Source organism: Phoenix dactylifera, chromosome 1, assembly GCF_051530095.1.
Source record: "Phoenix dactylifera cultivar Ajwa chromosome 1, Ajwa_hap1_PhDact_Kaust_v1.1, whole genome shotgun sequence".
Taxonomy (NCBI): Eukaryota; Viridiplantae; Streptophyta; class Magnoliopsida; order Arecales; family Arecaceae; genus Phoenix; species Phoenix dactylifera.
The window spans coordinates 13,552,965-13,572,841 of NC_143190.1; the positions used below are offsets into that span (position 1 = coordinate 13,552,965).

Sequence of the window (19,877 nt, forward strand, 5' to 3'; positions counted from 1 at the left end):
ATGTTTGGGTCAAATCAGTCAAGTGGATCGGGCCCTAATCAGGCTTTTTCTTTTTTATATATGATTACAGGAGAAAAAAAAAAAAGGTAATCTTCCTCGGCAAATTAAAAACAAAAAACAGTAGAAGAAAATGTTGGCATGGTATAAAATAATAATAAAACTATTTGGAAGGCGGCTTCTTGGAATGAGAGGAGGCCTCGGCCGACTACTACAAAAGGGGAGGTCGGTGATGGTCATGAACTGCCCCGTTCTCCTCTCTCCTTCTCTCCCCCACTCCTCCGCCCTCCCTCTCCCCCGCACCGCCGCCGCCGCCGCCGCCGCCACCATGTCTGGGTCTAGCGTTATCGTCCCTGGCTCCGTCGCCCAGCAGAAGCGCGCCCTTCGATCCGACATCCGGAAAGCATCGAAGGCTTTACCCCCCGGCCAGCGAGCCCAAGAAGGTCTTCTCTCGCTCCCTCTCTCATCGCGCTTGTTTGATTTCTTAAAGGTCGAGTCTTGAACCGGATATGTTCGAAAGAAAGCGGGCTCGGATTTTGATCAGCGGGCTACTGGTTCTATCCAGAGTGCAGTTGCTTGTTGATGCCGATAGCGAAGTGCGATTCTTTATTTGTTTTATATTTCTTTTTCTGCGAAGTAAATTCCATCCTACTGCAGTTTTCTTTTTCTTCTCTCTCTGTTTCTCTCTCCATCAAAACCGAGCTCTTGACATAACGTTTCTGTTTCATGTTGGCATTGTGATGGTTAATGCGTTTGTTCGGTGCTTAAGATCCTCAGGTGCTTTTGTGTTGTTGTTATTCTTTGTTTATATGTTTGCTGTTATTCCCAATTTGTAGTATAGACGTAGGTGGTGACTTGGCCTTCATGTGTTTGTACATTTGTCATAGAAAGGAGAGTCGGTTTTTTATTGATTTTATTCATATGAGCACTTGTTTATTGTGTGGCACGATTGAACTTTTATCGAGGACAAACACCAAATGAAAGTGCATTATAAGGACAGCCCTCTGCAAATGACAGATTCCAAGCACTGTGGAGTTAGCATTGAGTAATGCCAAGGCAACTGATCTTCACTGTTGCCATTATAATGGAGAAAAATGAAAAGTTCAACTTTGCATTTTATTCATAATCTAGGGATTTATCAATGTGAATGTATTATAGAAAATCAAATGCTTGAAGATGAGAAAGCTGAAAGCTTTTTTGTCTAGCTCCCAATATGGTGATTTCTTGTCAAGAATCAGAAGAATTCAGCACCTGTGATGCATGCTTCTAGCTCAAGAAGAGCAGAACTTTCATAGATGGATCTAATCCCATAATTCGATCAGGCTTTATTTTTAGCATGAGGTTTGTACATAATTAATTCCAAATCAATAATGCTTGTGATCTTGTCTTTCGTCTCTCTAAAACATTATGTCAAGTGAGAGAACTATGAAGGATGCATTCATAAACAGAATGTATAGGAACTTGGGGACTGATGCAAACCTCTCAGCTAACATAATTGTCCAGACATGGTACTTAATTAAGATTATATAAACTTCCTTCTTGTTACTGGTATTTGTACTTCTTTTTTTATTGGCTCCAAATTCTTTAGCTACTTCTCTCCATAAAGTTTAAGTAAAAGTTAGACAGAAACAGAATGAATCCCACAAATCCTAAATTTCTTTTATCAATCCTTATTATTAATTTACATCAAATAAGACATTTAAAAGTGTTCTGGATCCAGTGCTAGCCACTGAAAGTTTTCCTCTTTATATGGTAGGGATATGTCACTGACTTATAAATCTATCTGCGGAAGGAATTACCTGATCCATATTTAAGAGGACTACTTGAGTAAAATAGCATGTAAGCTCTAGCCACACATACAAGATGATGCTTCTACACAATGGCACTCTATGGTTAAGCATATGAAAAACTCAACTGATGTATGCTAAGCGATTGCTGGTGGATTCTCTAACTGTTAAAAAATTTAAATGAGGTGCTGAGTTGTTTAAACATGAAAGTAGCAAAATAATTAAAGCATCATATTTCCACAAAATAAGAATTATTCAAATTGACCACTGATGAAAATAAATAATAATGTAATGTAAACCTGAAATAAACAAGTTTTAACAAGTAATTCTAAAAAATGCTTAACTCTTTTGTCGTGCAAACAAATTGGTTTTTCTTTTTAAGAACCTTAAAATACAACTTATATGGTTCCCTATTTCGCGATCAACATTTTTTGAAGTAATCAAGAACATAGGTGAGGTTCTAGACAGTTTGCATCATAATATACTGGTATGGAATATTTAGTTCTTGACATAAAGCTAATACAGGCATCTTAGAGTGTTATCTTAGATAGCTTGTAATTTCTAAACTAAGTTCATCCGGAAATCTTCGACTTTTCAAAACCTGATGGCTTATCACAATCTTTTTTCGGAAAATGTTGGTCTTTTCCTTGTACTGTAATAAGATAAAGAAACAATTTGGGTTGCATTATTATGAAGGTATTGATTACATTTAACTTGCATAACTTTGCCATAATGTTAAAATTTGGGCTTGATTTTCAGATACAGCAATTCAGAATATCATTTTGGATTCCTCTTGGTTCAAGTCTACTAGGGGATTATGTGCTTATATAAGTTGCGAGTCCCTACATGAAGTTGATACATCAAGAATTCTGGCAGAAGTTTTAAGCGATATGAATGATGGTAAGCTTTGTGCATAACCTTTAGTTTCTATGTTCAGTTATCAATTGCTTTGACCGTCGCTGTTTAAATTCCTTTCTTGCTAATCATGATTTTCTGAATGGAAATTTTATAATCTTTGGCATGGATCAAATGACAAACTTCCACCAATGAAGCATGAATGCTTACCTAGGTTATTTCTGCACAAGTCTACTTTGTTCCAGATACTGAGATATCTCAAATGAAACTAAGTCTTGTTATGTATTTCCTATCCATCCATCCATCATGTGTGCCATGAGTGAGAAAGAGAGCCTACCGAAAGAGTGAATAAGAAGAGAGCCTACAGAAATAGTGTATATGCACATACTTATGTATGCATGTGTGTCCCTACATACGTATGTATAAACATACATCATCTGTGCCCTAACTGACTGAGAAAGCGAATGTACAGAGAGAGATTGGGGATCCATCCACCTGTCATTTGTGCCCTAATTGAGTGACATCATGTGTGACTAATTGAGTAAGAACAAAGCCTACGGAAAGAGTGCATATACATACATCAATTTAGGTGTTTCTTTTTTATAAGGAGAGGATTTAATGACATATGGTTTACACACTCATAGGTTGCCAATTTGAGTTGCTTATAATTTCAAGAGTTTGTGACACATCAATTCATCTATCTCATTGTGCATTCCTGCATTATGCATGTACCTTTTTTAACTATCTCTCAAACAGAATATACAAACACATCGTCAGGCAGATATGCAACTTGCCATAATGTTTAAAAGATGTATAAAAACCAACTCTCTAAGTCAAGTGTTAGCTTAATGACTAAAATGCCTCATGGTGGGGGCATACCAATTGCCATATAGTTGTAGGACCATTAGAATCGTAGGCATGTGCTAAAGTATTCTATTTTTGGAGAATATTTTTTTATTTAAAATCGACAATGATCGCAAAATGTTTGCTTTTTGTTAAGTTGCCTTTTACTTGCCATTTCCCATGATGGCTACCTCTGGTTGGTAGCGTATACATGGATTGACTAAGCCACGCTGTACACTGGTATCTTATGTTTAGCATGAATACTACGTGGATGTCGGTGATGACGTAATAATAGATTTCAAAACTTGTCTGCACTGTAAATTGTGGCATAAATTGCTTATTGAGAAAAATGTTTTTAGTGGATCACATGATACAAGTGCAAATATAATCAAGTCATGCCATATTTTGATGCTTCATTGGATCTCGTATCAATTTTCATTTCAGCTATTCTACTGCTATGAGAGGTAGCTCTTGATTGAAAAACTAGTTAGTGTCCATTGGTTTCTACATATAAAATTGATATTATATCCTTACTGTTCATTTTCAAGTCAAGAATGTCATGCGCAGGTGAAGAAAAGAAAAGGCTTTATGTTCCACGTGTGGAGGATAAGAATAGTCATATGCGGATGCTCAAAATCTCAAGTATCAAAGATTTGATAGCAAATTCAATGAATATTTTGGAGCCATCGCCAATAGATGCTGATGGAAGTCAACGTGAAGATGGTAAATTTTCTACTTCAACAAATAGCTAGCAAACACTTAAACACACATGCACACACTTTGTTTATCATTCCTCTTATTCTATTGTTTTCTTTCTATTTATGAAATTTTTTGGAGGTGAATTTTTAATTTCTAAAGAAGCTAATTACATATTAAGTTGTACCAAAACAATATATAGTTATTCTGTAATGATGAAAATGGAAGTTGCAATAGAGTATGCATAAAACTTGTCGTGAGACTAGCATTCAGATCCCGTTCTTGACCAATAAAGTTGTTTTGTATGGTTTATATGTTTGACCTTGATGAAACACATGAATAAAGTTAGATTTGATTTCTGGATTGGGCCTGGGGGCTTACTCAGGAATCTCAGAACCTTAGTTCACTACTAACCATTCTTAGCCAACTTATGATCTAAAGCTACGCAAACCTTCCAAGTTCGAAACTGGAAACACATTAGCTTAAGCATATAGGATACAAACATGTATCTGGTGTGTTCATGATGTGTGGTAGTGACATGATTGATCTTGTTGGTGTATATACATGTGCTAGATTTTTTGTATTAGGCTTTCCCGGAACTTCTTTTGCTGCTCCTCTCTGATCCTCCAGATCATTATATGAGCCACTTATCTGATCTCTGTGATTAGTGGATGAAATATATCTAACATGTGATCTTAAATTGGAAAACCATACATCTTCATATGTGAGAACGAACATTTTATTGTAAATGGCGAATATGTTACTGTTTTTATTGTTAAGTATTATATGTGTTTAACATCTATGAACTGCAGTTGAAAAGGTAGGTATATTGATGTTCTAATCTGAAGAATTTCAATTTTGCAGTTATGCTGGCAAGTCACCCTGTTGACGTTTTCTTGGTACCTGGTAAGTTTAATTCTTCTTCGTCTATGTCTATTCTTAACCTATTGTGGAACATTGATTTCTTATCCATTTCGTTATATATTTGCAGGAGTTGCATTCGATAGACATGGACGACGACTAGGCCGTGGTGGAGGGTAGGAATTGTTTCATAACTTTCTGATTGAAGTACTCTTTCATTTTGATCTAGCCAACTCATTACCTTGGGCAGAATTGTTTGAGTATAGGATTTATTGAATTTGCTGGGCCCAATACAATAATCATTATTTTTTCGTTCAAGGGGACACCATTGTGTATCACAAGCAGCATTACCAGGACATTTGGCAATGGTGCCAAGTGTTTAGATCTCCAAAGTATCTGATATTAAGCTCTGAAAGGACTGATACGGAGATATTACCACACAATCCATATACATAAAAATGAAACAAATGCCGCATTCCAATATTTGAAATACATTTACTACTGGACCAATTAGGCCAGTGAATGATGCTTTTTGCTGACAAACCTCCATTCATGTCATTTACATTAGAAACAAAAAAAGAATGGAAAGTATATGACACCAGTATGATTCTCAAGAGTTAGGACATTTGGGGATGGTAATGGCTACTGCCTGAAATAGATGAATACTTTAAGGGCTCGTTTGGTTCGCGGGAAGCATTTTCCTTCCTAGGAATATGATTCCTGGGAAACAAATTCCTAGGAAGAGGATGCCTAGGAAAGTATTTTTGGCATGTTTGGTTGACCATGGGAAAGTGACAAATTTTCAAGGTGCTTATGTTTGGTTGGTCATCCACTTTCCTAGGAAAGTTATATATAATTCCTATTATGCCCTTAATAAAAATTAGATTTTTAATGCCTCTTTAATGCTTCTTTAATGCTGAAGGGACTTTTTGGGAAAAAGTAAAAATGGAGTGATTCCCGCCTCATGGGAAAGTAACTTTCCCATGTTTCTCATGGGAAAGACTTTCCCATGAAATGTAGGAATCACATTCCCATGGGAATATAACTTTCCCTTCTCTCTCCTTTGAAAACTCCAACCAAACAAGAGGCATCTCATTACTTTCCCGTTGACCACACTTTCCCCCCTTCTTTTCCCGCGAACCAAACGAGCCCTAAGGTGTCATCATTTGCATTACAGTGGAATACTGTTTTGTTTCCAGATGTCCATCTAGCACAAAAAAGGGTAGCTTGTGGAGTGGAAAATAGATGCTAGCATAGACTGTCAGTAATAGGAGAGATGAAGGATGGAGGGAATTAGAGAGATAGAGAGATCCTATAATCTTAAAAAAGAATCAGGATCCTTAAGTTAGCTTTTAGATTGATGACAGTCCCTAATTATATGAATGATGCTGGGGGATCCCATTCTGCCTAGAAGATCATGCTGCCACTTCTACAAAGTATTGTCAAATGCTCAAAGCATGCAATTCTTTTGTAGCGTAATGTTGCATCTAGGCACCCAGTAAACTGATACCAAGTTTTCTAAGATGCTGTTTAATGGCCTTGTGGTAAAACTTTATTGAAATTAATAGCATTATATCATCTTCTGTGTAATTATAGATTCACTAGTTGTTTAATTAAATGACAGCTGTTAAATCATTGTGATGATAACTGTTGCTAGAAATTGGATCCGGGGGCGACCATCGGCTAAGAAGGAGGAGCTCCGGAGCTGGAACGGCAGGTAAAGGTGGTCCGTCGGCGGGCAGCATCCTCCGGGAGACCTGCAAGAAGCCGGTGGCCGGGGTTTCCGGCGCCGGCCCTCCGATGCTTAAGTCAGAGGGAGCTAATGTGTAAGGGGAGAGAGGAGATATGCTTTTCTGGGTTTTTGAGTCTAACCCCCTCTAAGATGGAGGGGTTTCCCTTTTATAAAGGGGTATTGTATTACCTGTGAAGTGATGGGGCCAATGGTTTTTTGTCTTGATTGAACACGGTCATGTGCATTAATATGGTGTCGTGGGAGGTCAGACCGGAGTCAGTGAGCCGTCGTGGCTGATCGGACGTGGCGGAGTAGTTCAACTGCCTGCTGTGGAGGGCCTGAGATCCGTAGATAACACGCGCATTGATTGTTGAGTGAACCAGAGATCAGCGGAGACCATACGCAATAATGGTTGAGTAAGCCGGAGATCAGCACAGGCCATGCGCATTAATTGTTTGCGGTGAAGCAGGGTATGGTCTCTGGTTGAGCTACGGAAGGGTGTGACGATAGTAGGTGAATGGTGAGATTGGGCTTTAGAAGTCAGGCTCCCGAAGGAGATTAGATTGAGGTCGAATGCTCTGACGGGGCGTCTCGGAGTCCAGCGTCTGGTAGGGCGCCGAGCTGAGCTGGTCGCCTTCAGGTCGGGCGTCCGTAGGTCGGACGCCTTCAGGTCGGGCGTCCGCAGGTCGGGCGCCTTCAGGTCGGGCGCCTTCCGGTCGTTCTGGGATAACTTAGTTTTTCCTCTAACACAACCCTCCGACTTTCTAGTTCGAGCCGCTTGAGAGCTCGGACGTGGGAAGTAGCTGTCTAATGGTGCTCCACACTATTTAATGCCGCATCGGTGGGGGCCGGGAAATTTTGAATTTTTACGGCACTCCGCACGCTTCAAGGTGTCATTAATAGGAGAAGGCGGGGCGACGCCTTTTCACCGTCTGAAACGGCCTCGTGTCGTGGGCTCATGATGGGGCTCCACGATTCGATGGGACGCCGCCTTGATTCGATATTCAAAGCGTCGATCTGAATCGGATATGCCGCTTTGGCCTCCTGGGGCCGACGCGTGGCAAAATCTGGAGGGGAGGCGGGATTCTGTCTCGCCGATCCGGGCCATTGGAGAGGTTTATATAAACCCTTGACTCGGTTTCAGGGTTTCTATTTGGTTGCCATAGCTTGGTGTTTCCAGTATCCCCTTGTTTCTTCCGGCGGCCTCCCGAAGCGGTTACTCCGGCTTTCCCTACTACTCGTCATCTCCGGCGAGGTTTCAGTAGGTGCTTTCTCCCCCCCCCTTTGTCTGCTCGGAGGGTTTTTGTTTTTTGATTCCTTCTCCCTCTTTTGATTATTTTTCTGGGATGGATCGTGGTCCGGACGAGTTCAGGTCCACCATGAGTGGCGAGGAAGTGGAGATGGCTGAGGAGTGGTTGTTTCCTTAGCGAGGGTTCCGTCTGGAGCCTGCGGGGTCGGAGGATCGGATAACGAGGCCTCCCCTTGGTCGGATCGGGGTGTATCTGGAAACACTCTGGGCCGGCCTGCGGTTCCCCTTCCATGGGTTTGTGAATGAGCTCCTGGTAACTTATCAGCTCGTCCCAGCGCAGCTCGCTCCAAACGTGTGGAGGACGATCGTCGGTTTTCTATCCCTGTGCCTTGCGCACGGGATACCGACCTCAGTCAACGTCTTCCGGTGGTGTTTCTTACTGAAGTCCAACCCGGGAGACGGAGAATGGTTGTATCTTGCCCTTCGGGGTGGTCGGTCATTCTTTCGAGGTGCTCCGACCTCCATTCACGGGTGGAAGGAGAAATTTTTCTTTTTGTCCTCCGAGCGGTCATGGGGGTTCGACCCCAGGTGGGGGTAGGCTCGACTCAAGACTGCCAACAAACTCCCAAAGTTGTCCGAGACTGAGCAGAAGATCCTCGACGCTCTTTACGGCCTCGAGGAAAACATTCTTCTGAACGACCTCATAAGCGAGGACGCTTTGGTCAACGTAGGCTTGAGCTCGGCGCGCCCTCAGGGTAAGGGTGGTGGTGGTCGTTCTTTCTTCTTTTTCTTCTCTCTTTTTTTTTTTTATAATTCGCTTTGCTCGTCTCTTCTCTGACATTCTGACTTTTCCCTTTCTTGCCTCTACAGACGTTCTGAAGATGGTGACCAAGAACGCAGCCCTCTATGCTCGCTTCCGGAAGAGGGCGGCCGAGATTGGTGGGGCCTCGCCCGAGTCGAGGAAGAAGGCCAGGCTTTCATCTGGTGCTGGCGCCGAGGCGAGCATAGCCCAGAGCGGGCCTTCCAGGCCTGCTTGGGAGGTTCCGAGCACCGACCACAGGGGCTCGAGTTCTGCGGGAGCTTCGGCGATGTTGGCTTGCCCGGCTCCCATCTCTCAGCGCCCTGGTCGACGTCCTGTCGAGCAGCGGCGCTCGGTTCCCGAGTAGCGGTGCTCGGATCTCGAGCCGGGGAGTAGCCAGGGGGCTCCGATGTCGCCCCCGCCCCCGCCTAGCCCAGCAAGGCCTAGTCTCCCTGGTCCCTCGGAAGTCGATTCCCGACCAGAGAGGAGGCCGTACCTCCCCTCGTGGGAGGTTTTTGAGGGTGACTCGGCCCTCGACAATCCTGCTGTAGCTCGGCAGGTTTTTCGAGCTGCGCTGCTCCCGGCCGACCAGGCCAAGATCCGGTCCACAAGCTACAACAGCTTCTTGGACGGAACCTATTACTCCGCGGTCCGGGTAAGTTTATCTTTTTAATCCTCGTTTTCAGCTTTCAATTTTTAGCCTCAACTCATTCGTCCATTCGCTGTTCACAGCATCTTCATGAGGTCGAGACCCTAATGCAAATAGCGATAGACTACCGGGAGCGGGCCCGAAGGTGTCTGAGGGGTCAGGAGGAGGCTGAGAGGAAGCTCTGCCAGGCCGAGATGAAGCTCGGCGAGTCCGAGCTTCTGCGAAGGGAGCTGCTCGCAAGAGTAGAGGCCGGCGAAGGCGAGCTTTGAGGTCTAACCGCGGAGCTTGAGGAGAAGGGCGCACATGCCTTGGCCAGGTCGGAGGTGCGGGCACTCCTGGGGTTGAGGAGATTTCGGCTTATGTTTGGCTCGGAAAGGCATCTCGACCTCGATCGGGGGAGATCTCGAGCTCAGTCGGGATTTTGTCGATCGTTATGGTATATAAACAAGTGGATGCAATAATATAGGTGCCAGGTGAAAGGTACCTTTCGCACCGTTGGAGCTGTGCACTTCAAGTGGAGGTAGCCGATTCCGCTCTGCGATCGGCTCTTAGAGGCATTCTTTGGCCTGGAGCCCGCTTCTGCGGATAATATCGCCCGTTGCAGAATGAAACGGCGCTTTGGTCAGGGCCTCGCGCAACAGCGTAGCCCGCTCCCGCCGATCAGGGAAGAACACCGCGCTCATTTTGTTTTAGGCGCGCCCGCGCATTGGAGGGTCCGCGGAGGTCCCACTCCATTGTTGTCTTCCCGAGGTTGAGGGAGCTTGGTCTCATTGTCGACCTGGCGACGCTTCCCGAGGTCGAGGAAGTTTGGGACTCTATTGTCGACTCATAGGGCATCCCGACCCTAGTCGAGGGATCGAGCACGAGGTTGATGGAGCTCGGGCTCGCTGCCGACCTGGTGACGCTTTCCGAGGTCGAGGGAGTTTGAGACTCTACTGTCGACTCACGGGGCATTCCGACCTTAGTCGAGGGATCGAGCACGAGGTCGAGGGAGCTCGGGCTCGCTGCCGACTTGGTGACGCTTCCCGAGGTCGAGGGAGTTTGAGACTCTACTGTCGACTCACGGGGCATCCCGACCTTAGTCGAGGGATCGAGCACGAGGTCGAGGGAGCTTGGGCTCGCTGCCGACCTGGTGACGCTTTCCGAGGTTAAGGGAGTTTGGGACTCTACTGTCGACTCACGGGGTATCCCGACCTTAGTCGAGGGATCGAGCATGAGGTCGAGGGAGCTCGGGCTCGCTGTCGACCTGGTGACGCTTTTCGAGGTCGAGGGAGTTTGAGACTCTACTGTTGACTCACGGGGCATCCCGACCTTAGTCGAGGGATCGAGCACGAGGTCAAGGGAGCTGGGAACGCTGTCGACCTGGCGACGCTTCCCGAGGTCGAGGGAGTTTGGGACTCTACTGTCGACTCACGGGGCATTCCGACCTTAGTCGAGGGATCGAGCACGAGGTCGAGGGAGCTGGGAACGCTGTCGACCTGGCGACGCTTCCCGAGGTCGAGGGAGTTTGAGACTCTACTGTCGACTCACGGGGCACTCCGACCTTAGTCGAGGGAGCTCGGGCTCGCTGTCGACCTGGTGACGCTTTCCGAGGTTGAGGGAGTTTGGAACTCTACTGTCGACTCACGGGGCATCTCGACCTTAGTCGAGGGATCATGCGCAAGGTCGAGGGGTCTGGGAACGCACTATCGACCTGATGACGCTTCCCGAGGTTGAGGGAGTTTGGGACTCTACTGTCGACTCACGGGGCATCCCGACCTTAGTCGAGGGATCGTGCGCAAGGTCGAGGGGTCTGGGAATGCACTATCGACCTGCGATGCTTTCCGAGGTCGAGGGGTTTGGGAACGCACTATCGACACCCGGGGCATCCCGACCTTAGTCGAGGTGGTGCGCAAGGTCGAGGGGTCCGGGAACGCATTATCGACCTGCGACGCTTTCCGAGGTCGAGGGGTTTGAGAACGCACTATCGACACCCGGGGCATTCCGACCTTAGTCGAGGTGTTTGAGGGAGATCGAGACCGAGCTCGATATCAGCGCAGCGAGGTGCTTCAGGCTTAACTGGAGCATCTGAGCTTGGTCGGGCATCCGAGCTTGGTCAGGGTTTCCTGGGATTCATGAGTGTCCCAATATCAGGAGTATGAAATAATTAATGGAGAACTGTAAGCAAATCATCATAAGTGGAGTGAGAGTTGTATTCCCATTTGTCGATGACCTCCGAAGGGTTTATTGGTAGTACATTCGAAGGTTCTCGGAGTTCCAGCTTCGAGGGATTAAAGTTTCCTCAAGAGACTCCAATTTGTACGCTCCGAGCCGCTGGACTCGCGCGACTTGGTAAGGTCCTTCCCAGTCTGGGGCTAGTTTTCCCTGCTCGGTGGGCTGAGAAGTCTCAGCCCTTCTGAGGACGAGATCTCCTACTTTGAAGAGCTTGGCTTTTACTCTGGAGTTGTAGTACTGTGCCGTTTTCCGTTGATACCTTGCCATACGAACTCGGGCCGCCTCCCTGGTTTCCTCGACGAGGTCCCGGTTGCCCCTGAGTTGGGAGGAGTTGGAGGCTGCGTTGTAGTGTTCCACTCTTGGTGAAGGAAGCCCCACTTCCAGAGGAATAACAGCTTCCGTTCCGTATGCCAGGTTGAAGGGGGTTTCGCCGGTGGGGAGCCGAAATGTTGTTCTGTAGGCCCAGAGGACATTGCAGAGGTCTTCAACCCATTGCCCCTTGGATTGGTCAAGCCTGGCTTTGAGCCCTTGAAGGATGGTGCGGTTCGCCACCTCGGTTTCTCCATTTGTCTGTGGATGGGCGACCGAGGTGAAGCGGTGATCGATGCCGAGCTCGGAGCAGAATTCTCTGAAACGGATATTGTCAAACTGACGACCGTTATCAGATATAAGGATGCGGGGGAGTCCGAATCTGTAGATTATTGACTTTCAAACAAAGTCCTACATCTTCTGCTCGGAGATCCGGGCCACCGGTTTGGCTTCGACCCATTTGGTGAAATAGTTGATGGAGACGACCAGAAATTTCCTCTGCCCGGTAGCTAGGGGGAATGGCCCCAGGATGTCGATCCCCCATTGGGCGAATGGCCAAGGGGCACTGATTGAGGTCAGTGGGGTCGAGGGTCGGCGCTGAATGTTGGCATTCCGCTGGCATCGGTCGCACCTTCGGACGAAGTCCGTTGCGTCCTTTTGAAGTGTGGGCCAAAAGTATCCTTGGCGCAAGATTTTATGAGCCAGTGCTCGGCCTTCCAGATGGTTCCCGCATATTTCTTCATGAACCTCTCGCATAGCATAATCCGCCTCTGACGGGCGGAGGCATCTGAGGAGAGGAGAGGTGAAGAATTTCCGGTAGAGCTTGCCTTCATATAATATGAATCGGGAGGCTAGGCGCCTAATTCGGCGAGCCTCGAGCTCATCATTGGGGAGGACTTCACTTTGTAGATAGTTGACGAGCTCGTCCATCCAGCTCGGTTCAATTTCAATGCCGAGGGTCGGCTCAGGTTCTTCTGTGCTGGGTATTTGGAGATATTCGAGTACCGTCGCTTTGGGGAGCTCGCTCATGCGGGAGGTCGCCAACTTCGACAGTTGATCGGCCCTGAGGTTCTCCGTTCTGGGGATATGGTGAATGTTGAAGGAGCTCATAGTAGAGGTGAGGTTTCGCACCTTTTGGAGATATTTCTGCATTGACGGCTCCTTTGCTTCAAAATCTCCCAGAACCTGGCTCACAACCAGTTGTGAGTCACTGAAGACCTTCAGGTCTTCCGCCTTCAGCTCCTTTGCCAACTTGACCCGGCAATAAGCGCCTCGTATTCTACTTCATTGTTCGAGGCTGGGAACTCGAGGCGTAGGGCCTGCTCAGCCACTACCCCGTCCGGGCTGGTGAGGATGAGACCTGCTCCGCTACCCCCCGAGGTCGAGGAGCCATCCACATATAGGACCCATGGCTGCCCCGGGGTTTCTTTTGTTGGCATGAGTGGGTGCTCGGGGTCGTCCGGCAAAGTGCACTCCACGATGAAATCGGCGAGCGCCTGGGCTTTGATTGCCGGCCTTGGACGGTATTCGAGGTCGAACTCCCCGAGCTCGACTGCCCACTTGGCAATTCTCCCGGCACGATCCGACCGCTGCAGAATCTGCTTCATTGGTTGGTCGGTCAGTATGGTCACAATGTGGGCTTGGAAATAGGGTCGGAGCCTCCGAGCTGAGATGACCAGGGCAAAAGTTGTTTTCTCCAATTTGGAGTATCTTGTCTCAGCATCCCTCAGGACCCGGCTGGTGTAGTACACTGGTCTTTGGAGCTTATTTTCTTCTTGTATCAGGACTGAACTCACCGCAACCGAGGAGACGGCTAGGTACAAATAGAGGAGCTCGCCCTGCTGGGGTTTGGTGAGCAGCGGCGGAGAGGCGAGAAGGTGCCTAAGCTTTTCAAAAGCTTGCTGGCATTCCTCCGACCACAAGAAGTCATTCGGTCGCTTGAGGATTTTGAAGAATGGGAGGCACCGCTCGGCCGACCTGGAGACGAATCTCCCCAGAGCCGCGATCTGCCCGGTGAGCCGCTGTACCTCCTTGACTGTCTTTGGCGGCACCATCTCCTGCAGTGCCTGGATCTTCTCGGGGTTAGCTTCGACTCCACGCTGGGTTACTATGAAACCCAGAAATTTGCCCGAGGTGACTCCGAACGCACACTTTGCCGGATTGAGCTTCATTTGGTATTTTCTGAGCTTGGAGAATGTTTTATTGAGGTCAGCCACATGGTGCTCTGCTGTTCGACTTTTCACCAGCATGTCATCCACATAGACCTCTGGTCTTTGAAGATTTGGCTGACCAGTCTTTGGTATGTGGCTCCTGCATTCTTCAATCCGAACGGCATCACTTTGTAACAATAAGTGCTCTTGTCGGTGATGAAAGCCGTCTTCTCTTCATCTTCTAGCGCCATTCGGATTTGATTGTATCCCGAGAAGGCGTCCATGAAGGTCAGCAGCTGATGTCCCGAAGTGGAGTCGATGAGCTGGTCGATGCTGGGGAGGGAGAAACTATCCTTCGGGCAGGCCTTGTTCAGGTCGGTGTAGTCCACGCACATACGCCATTTTCCATTGGCTTTCTTCACGAGGATCACATTGGCGAGCCAGTCCGGGTAGAAAACCTTCCGGATGAAGCCGGCCTCGAGGAGTTTGTGTACCTCCTCTGCCGCTGCTCGTCGTTCCGGGGCGGAGCCCCGTTTCTTCTGTCGCACGGGTCTTCACTTGGAGCCGGTGGACCATGACCTCAGGGTCGATTCCTGGCATGTCGGCGGGCGACCAGGCGAAGATGTCCATGTTGGTCCGAAGGAACTCGATCAGGCGATCCCTTTCGAGGGAACTCAGGCCGGAGCTGACCTGCACGGTTAGCTCTGGGCAATTTTCTTGTAAAGGAATCTGAGTGAGAAGCTCACCAGGTTTCACCCGTTTCTTCCAAGGGTTGTCCCGCACCTCCAAGGTTTCAATGGGCAACGCCTGGTTTGATGTTTGGGTTGGCGCCTCGGCAGTTTGCTTGCCATGGCTTGGTGCTTTAGCCGGTTGTTTTGCTTTATGGGTTGCCATATAGCACCACTTAGCTATCAGCTGGTCCCCACGAACTTCGCCTACTCCTTGGTCGGTGGGGAATCGCACGAGCAAATGGTAAGTCGAGACCACAGCTCGGAGGGCGTTTAGCCCTGGTCGTCCGAGAATGGCGTTGTAAGCCGAGGGCACACGGACCACAAGGAAGTCTGTCCTCACAGTACTTTCTCGGGGGGCGAGCCCGACCGTGACCAGGAGGCCAACCTCGCCCTCCACTGGGATCGAATCCCCGGTAAATCCGACCAACGAGGCATTCATTCTCCGAAGCTGGTTCTCTGTCATTCCCATTTTTTGATAGGCATCATAGTACAAAACGTTTGTCGAGCTTCCATTATCTACTAAGACGCGTTTTACATCAAACTTATTTACAATCATAGAGATGACCACAGCGTCATTATGAGGAGTTTCAACTCCTTTCAAGTCCTCGTCCGAGAACGAGATGGCTTCAGAAGTGTGTAGGCGTTTTGGGGAACCCCTTCCTCGGCGGGCCCTCCGACCGAGGTTCCTCCAATGGTGTTGATAGTGCCAACGATGGGTCTGTTGGCATTTGGATCTTCGGGCTGCTCGGTGTTTTCTGCTGGCCTCCTTTCCTCGCGCTGGTTTCGTACGAACCGGTTTAGTACTCCGCGACGGATGAGCGCCTCGATCTCGTCCCGGAGCTGGAAGCAATCCTTCGTATTATGGCCGTGGTCTCGGTGGAAGCGGCAGTACTTCCTAGGATTGCGGTAAGCTCCGGGATCCCGTATCGGGGGTGGAGGCCGGAAATAATCTCGGCCCTCGATCTCCATTAGGATCTCTGTCCGAGGAGCGTTGATGGGAGTGTAATTCTCATACCTCCCCAAGGGTACCCGTGGCCGTACTGGAGATTTTGGTCGGGGCGGAGACCTTGGTCTGCGCTGTCCCTGTTGCCGAGGTGGACTCCTTAGCCGCGAAAGATTTTAGTTTCGGCGGGGAGACGGGCTTCTCTGGCGGCCGCGCTCCTCGCGGCGTTTCTTCTGCTTCTTCGAAGCCTGCTCGGTCGCACCCCGCCTGGAGGCGACGGCCTCCTCGGCCTTCGCATACTTTCGAGCTCGGACCAGCATCTCGGTGAAGTCGGCGGGGAAGCTCTTCTCGATGGAGAAGAGGAATCTGTAGGAGCGAGCCCCAGTCTTCAGTGCTGGCATGGCTATTGACTGGTCGAGCTCGCGGACCTCCCAGGTTGCAGCGGTGAAGCGGTCGAGATTCTCCCTGAGAGATTCCCCCTCCCGCTGCTTGACGTCCAGGAGGAAGTTCGATGTTCGCTGCTGGCGCCGGCTGACCGCAAAGTTGGTGGCGAACGGCCTGCCGAGCTGCTCAAAAGAGGAGACCGTGCTCGGCTTTAGCCCAGAAAACCAAAGCTGAGCCGTTCCTCGGAGGGTCGCTGGGAAGGCTTTGCAGAGCACAGTCTCCGAGGGCCCCTGCAATGCCATAAGGGCTCGGTAACTCTCCAGATGGTCGAGGGGGTCGGTCATCCCGTTGTAGGGCTCCACATGGGGCATTTTAAACCTCGGTGGGACCGGCTCGTCCTCAATCTGGCGGGAGAAGGGGGACTTGGTGGTAAATTCGAAGTCACCCTCACGCCTTGCCCTCTTGCTATGGAGCGCCTTAATCTGGCGCTCAAGATTCTCGACCTTCCTGTCGAGCTCCCCAGCTTGGGGGATTGCCACAGTAGTCTGCTCCGGCTCGTGACGGTCCGGGGCTGACTCAGCTTCCAAGAGCTGCGGCCTCCTGTCTAGGCTCCTCCCCGGCAGTTCTCTCCGGAGAGACGCTTGTTCTTCATTGTTAGCCCTAGAGGAGCCATGAAGATTTTGGCCCTGGAGGATCGGTCCATTTGGGGGAGACACTGGCTGGACCAGGGCCTGTGGGGGTAGCATAGGTGAGGCTTCCTGACGCCGCAGGCCTTGGACGGCGGCGGCTAAAGCCTGGACCTGATGCACCAGGATGTTGAACTGTTCCGGCTGGACTTGAGGAACCGGGTCGACCGGAGGCGGCGAGTTCTGGACGGAGTGTCCAGGACTTGGTGGAAGACGCCGGGAAGCATTGGAGGCTCCTTTACTTCTCAACTTCATGGCCACGACTCGGGCCCTTCCTCTAGCGCCAACTGTTGCTGGAAATTGGACCCGGGGGTGACCGTCGGCTAAGAAGGAGGAGCTCTGGAGCTGGAACGGCAGGTGAAGGTGGTCCGTCAGCGGGCGGCGTCCTCCGGGAGACCTGCAAGAAGCCGGTGGCTGGGGTTTCTGGCGCCGGCCCTCCGACGCTTAAGTCAGAGGGGGCTAATGTATAAGGGGAGAGAGGAGATATGATTTTCTAGGTTTTTGAGTCCAACCCCCTCTAAGATGGAGGGGTTCCCCTTTTATAGAGGGGTATTGTATTACCTGTGAAGTGACAGGGCCAATGGTTTTTTTGTCTTGCTTGAACACGGTCATGTGCATTAATATGGTGTCGTGGGAGGTCAGACCGGAGTCAGTGAGCCGTCGTGGCTGATCGGACGTGGCGGAGTAGTTCAACTGCCTGCCGTGGAGGGCCTGAGATCCGTAGATAACACGCGCATTGATTGTTGAGTGAACCGGAGATTAGCGGAGACCATGCGCAATAATGGTTGAGTAAGCCGGAGATCAGCACAGGCCATGTATATTAATTGTTGGCGGCGAAGCAGGGTATGGTCTATGGTTGAGCTACGAAAGGGTGTGACAGTAGTAGGTGAATGGTGAGATTGGGCTTTAGAAGTCAGGCTCCCGAAGGAGATTAGATTGAGGTCGAATGCTCTGACGGGGCGTCTCGGAGTCCAGCATCTGGTAGGGCGCCGAGCTGAGCTGGTCGCCTTCAGGTCGGGCGTCCGCAGGTCGGGCGCCTTCAGGTCGGGCGCCCGCAGGTTGGGCGCCTTCCGGTCGTTCTGGGATAACTTAGTTTTTCCCCTAACAATAACCATTGATGACTTGTTAATCTTTTTAAAACAGATTTTATTCTGTTTTATATTTTTAAGACCATGCCAGAAATAATATAGTATGATCAATTTATGGGATGAAATCCATGCATTTCAAATACATTATGCATCAACTGGAATGTAATTTCGGCCTTCGTTTGTGGCCTTTTCTACTTACAACTTTGATATTCTGTCAAACCTTTAAAGACCTTTAAATTCTTCACTTGCATCCCAACTGTTAGAGGCATTTAGAATGACAAAAAGCTCAGACGAAGCTCAGACTGCCAAGTGGCTGATACCATCCGAGCATCTCAAAGTAGGATATTTTTCGACTATCTAATATAGCCTACTTACGAAGATTTACCGTAATACTAACTACCATTAACTTTCAATCAGTATCTATGTCATGTAGGTTTACTTCAAATCTTCTCAATATATTTTTTATGATGCCTTGTGCGTTTTCTAATTTTTCCATGCTTCTATTTGTGTGATGCTGCTCAACAGCTACTATGATGTATTCCTGACGAAATATCAGGAGCTAGCAATGGAGCGAAGGTGGAAACAGCCTCTTCTAGGTACATCCAATTTTACATTTTCATATTTCTTGCCTATATATCAAATTGATATCAGATATTTCTATGCTACATGTTTGGTTAATTTCATCGTCGTGCATCGTTTCGCATAGGTATATCCCAAAATATGTATGACTGACATAGTATGATTTATTGGACTATTGTCCAATTAGTAGGATCTATTGTTGTTAGTTCTGAGCTATAGCTATTCAAAGGCTCTTTTAACTGGTCTGCTGGCTTTATCTGGACCCAGCCTTGAGTATATTGTTAGATGGATGTGCGAATTCTGTTGAATGAATATGTGACTCAAGACAAGTAGGCTCCTAAGCTATAAGATGTATACCCATTGTGTGTTTGTTCTGTTGACTGGAAGTTTCAGGTGCCCATTTTTTATCTGATGGACTGGCTCTTTTTTTTTTTGACTGGCAGTTGCACTTGCATACTCCGTGCAAATTATGGATGATGATGTAATTCCTGTCACCCACCATGATGTACTTGTTGATGCTCTTGTCTCCGCATCTGGTGTCATTCCGATCAGCCCTGCAGCCATGGACAGGATGTGACTGAATGCTTCAGCCCTTTCATCTGCCTTTTCTGTTTTCCCTTACAGCATGTGCAATACTTTCACTGCTTAATTTCTGGACCTATGGAAATAGAGAGAATTGATGCTTTTAAGCATCGTTTTTTCAGCTGAGAATCAGTTTGATTTTGTATCCTCTTTTTAATTTATCTGATGTGATTGGGAGACTACCTTCTGTTAGCATGTCTGTTGTAATTATTTATAATATCGATACTCGTTTGTGTTTCTTGTGCCTCCTATAGTATTTTAATATCAAATGATGAAAGATCAAAGTATATTCTGGTGATAGGCTACTTGTGATGTTGCTGCTATTCATTGTTAATCTTGCATTTAGTTACTATGGTGCAACTTTGGAAGTGGGGCTTATGTGACCTGATGCAATTAGCTGAAAGTTAAAATGACTTCGATTGCTGAAGTAGAATGGTGGAATTTAAACATGTCGACTCTGGCTTTACCATCCACAACTTCAGAAGAAAATTCTAAATATTTTCATTGGTTAAGATTTCAATTTGAGAATAGACTGGTTTGGATTAGTTGCCTTAGTAGTGACTACCAAGTCAGCTTATAATTTCCTTGGGAATAAAGCAGGTTGGGGATTGGTCTTGAGAGGGGATTAGTTTTAGATGCACTATTGAGGAATGCCGGCGAGGTAATGGGTCTACCACTCTTTGGTATCTAATTTTTTTGGTATATTACCTACAGTTACTTATGGTGTTAGCTGCACAAACAGA

At 47.9% G+C, this 19,877-nt stretch overlaps 1 protein-coding gene across 1 annotated transcript; it reads left to right on the forward strand.

Moving 5' to 3' along the window:
- Nucleotides 1-140: 140 nt before the first annotated feature.
- On the forward strand, nt 141-19,432 carry 5-FCL (5-formyltetrahydrofolate cycloligase). The gene is made up of 7 exons (XM_039116238.3): nt 141-440; nt 2,544-2,684; nt 4,050-4,205; nt 5,043-5,084; nt 5,170-5,215; nt 18,499-18,569; nt 18,996-19,432. Exons 1-7 carry the CDS (start codon nt 185-187, stop codon nt 19,127-19,129), a joined length of 846 nt encoding a protein of 281 aa, XP_038972166.2. The 5' UTR covers nt 141-184; the 3' UTR covers nt 19,130-19,432.
- The last annotated feature ends 445 nt before the right edge of the window (nt 19,433-19,877 follow it).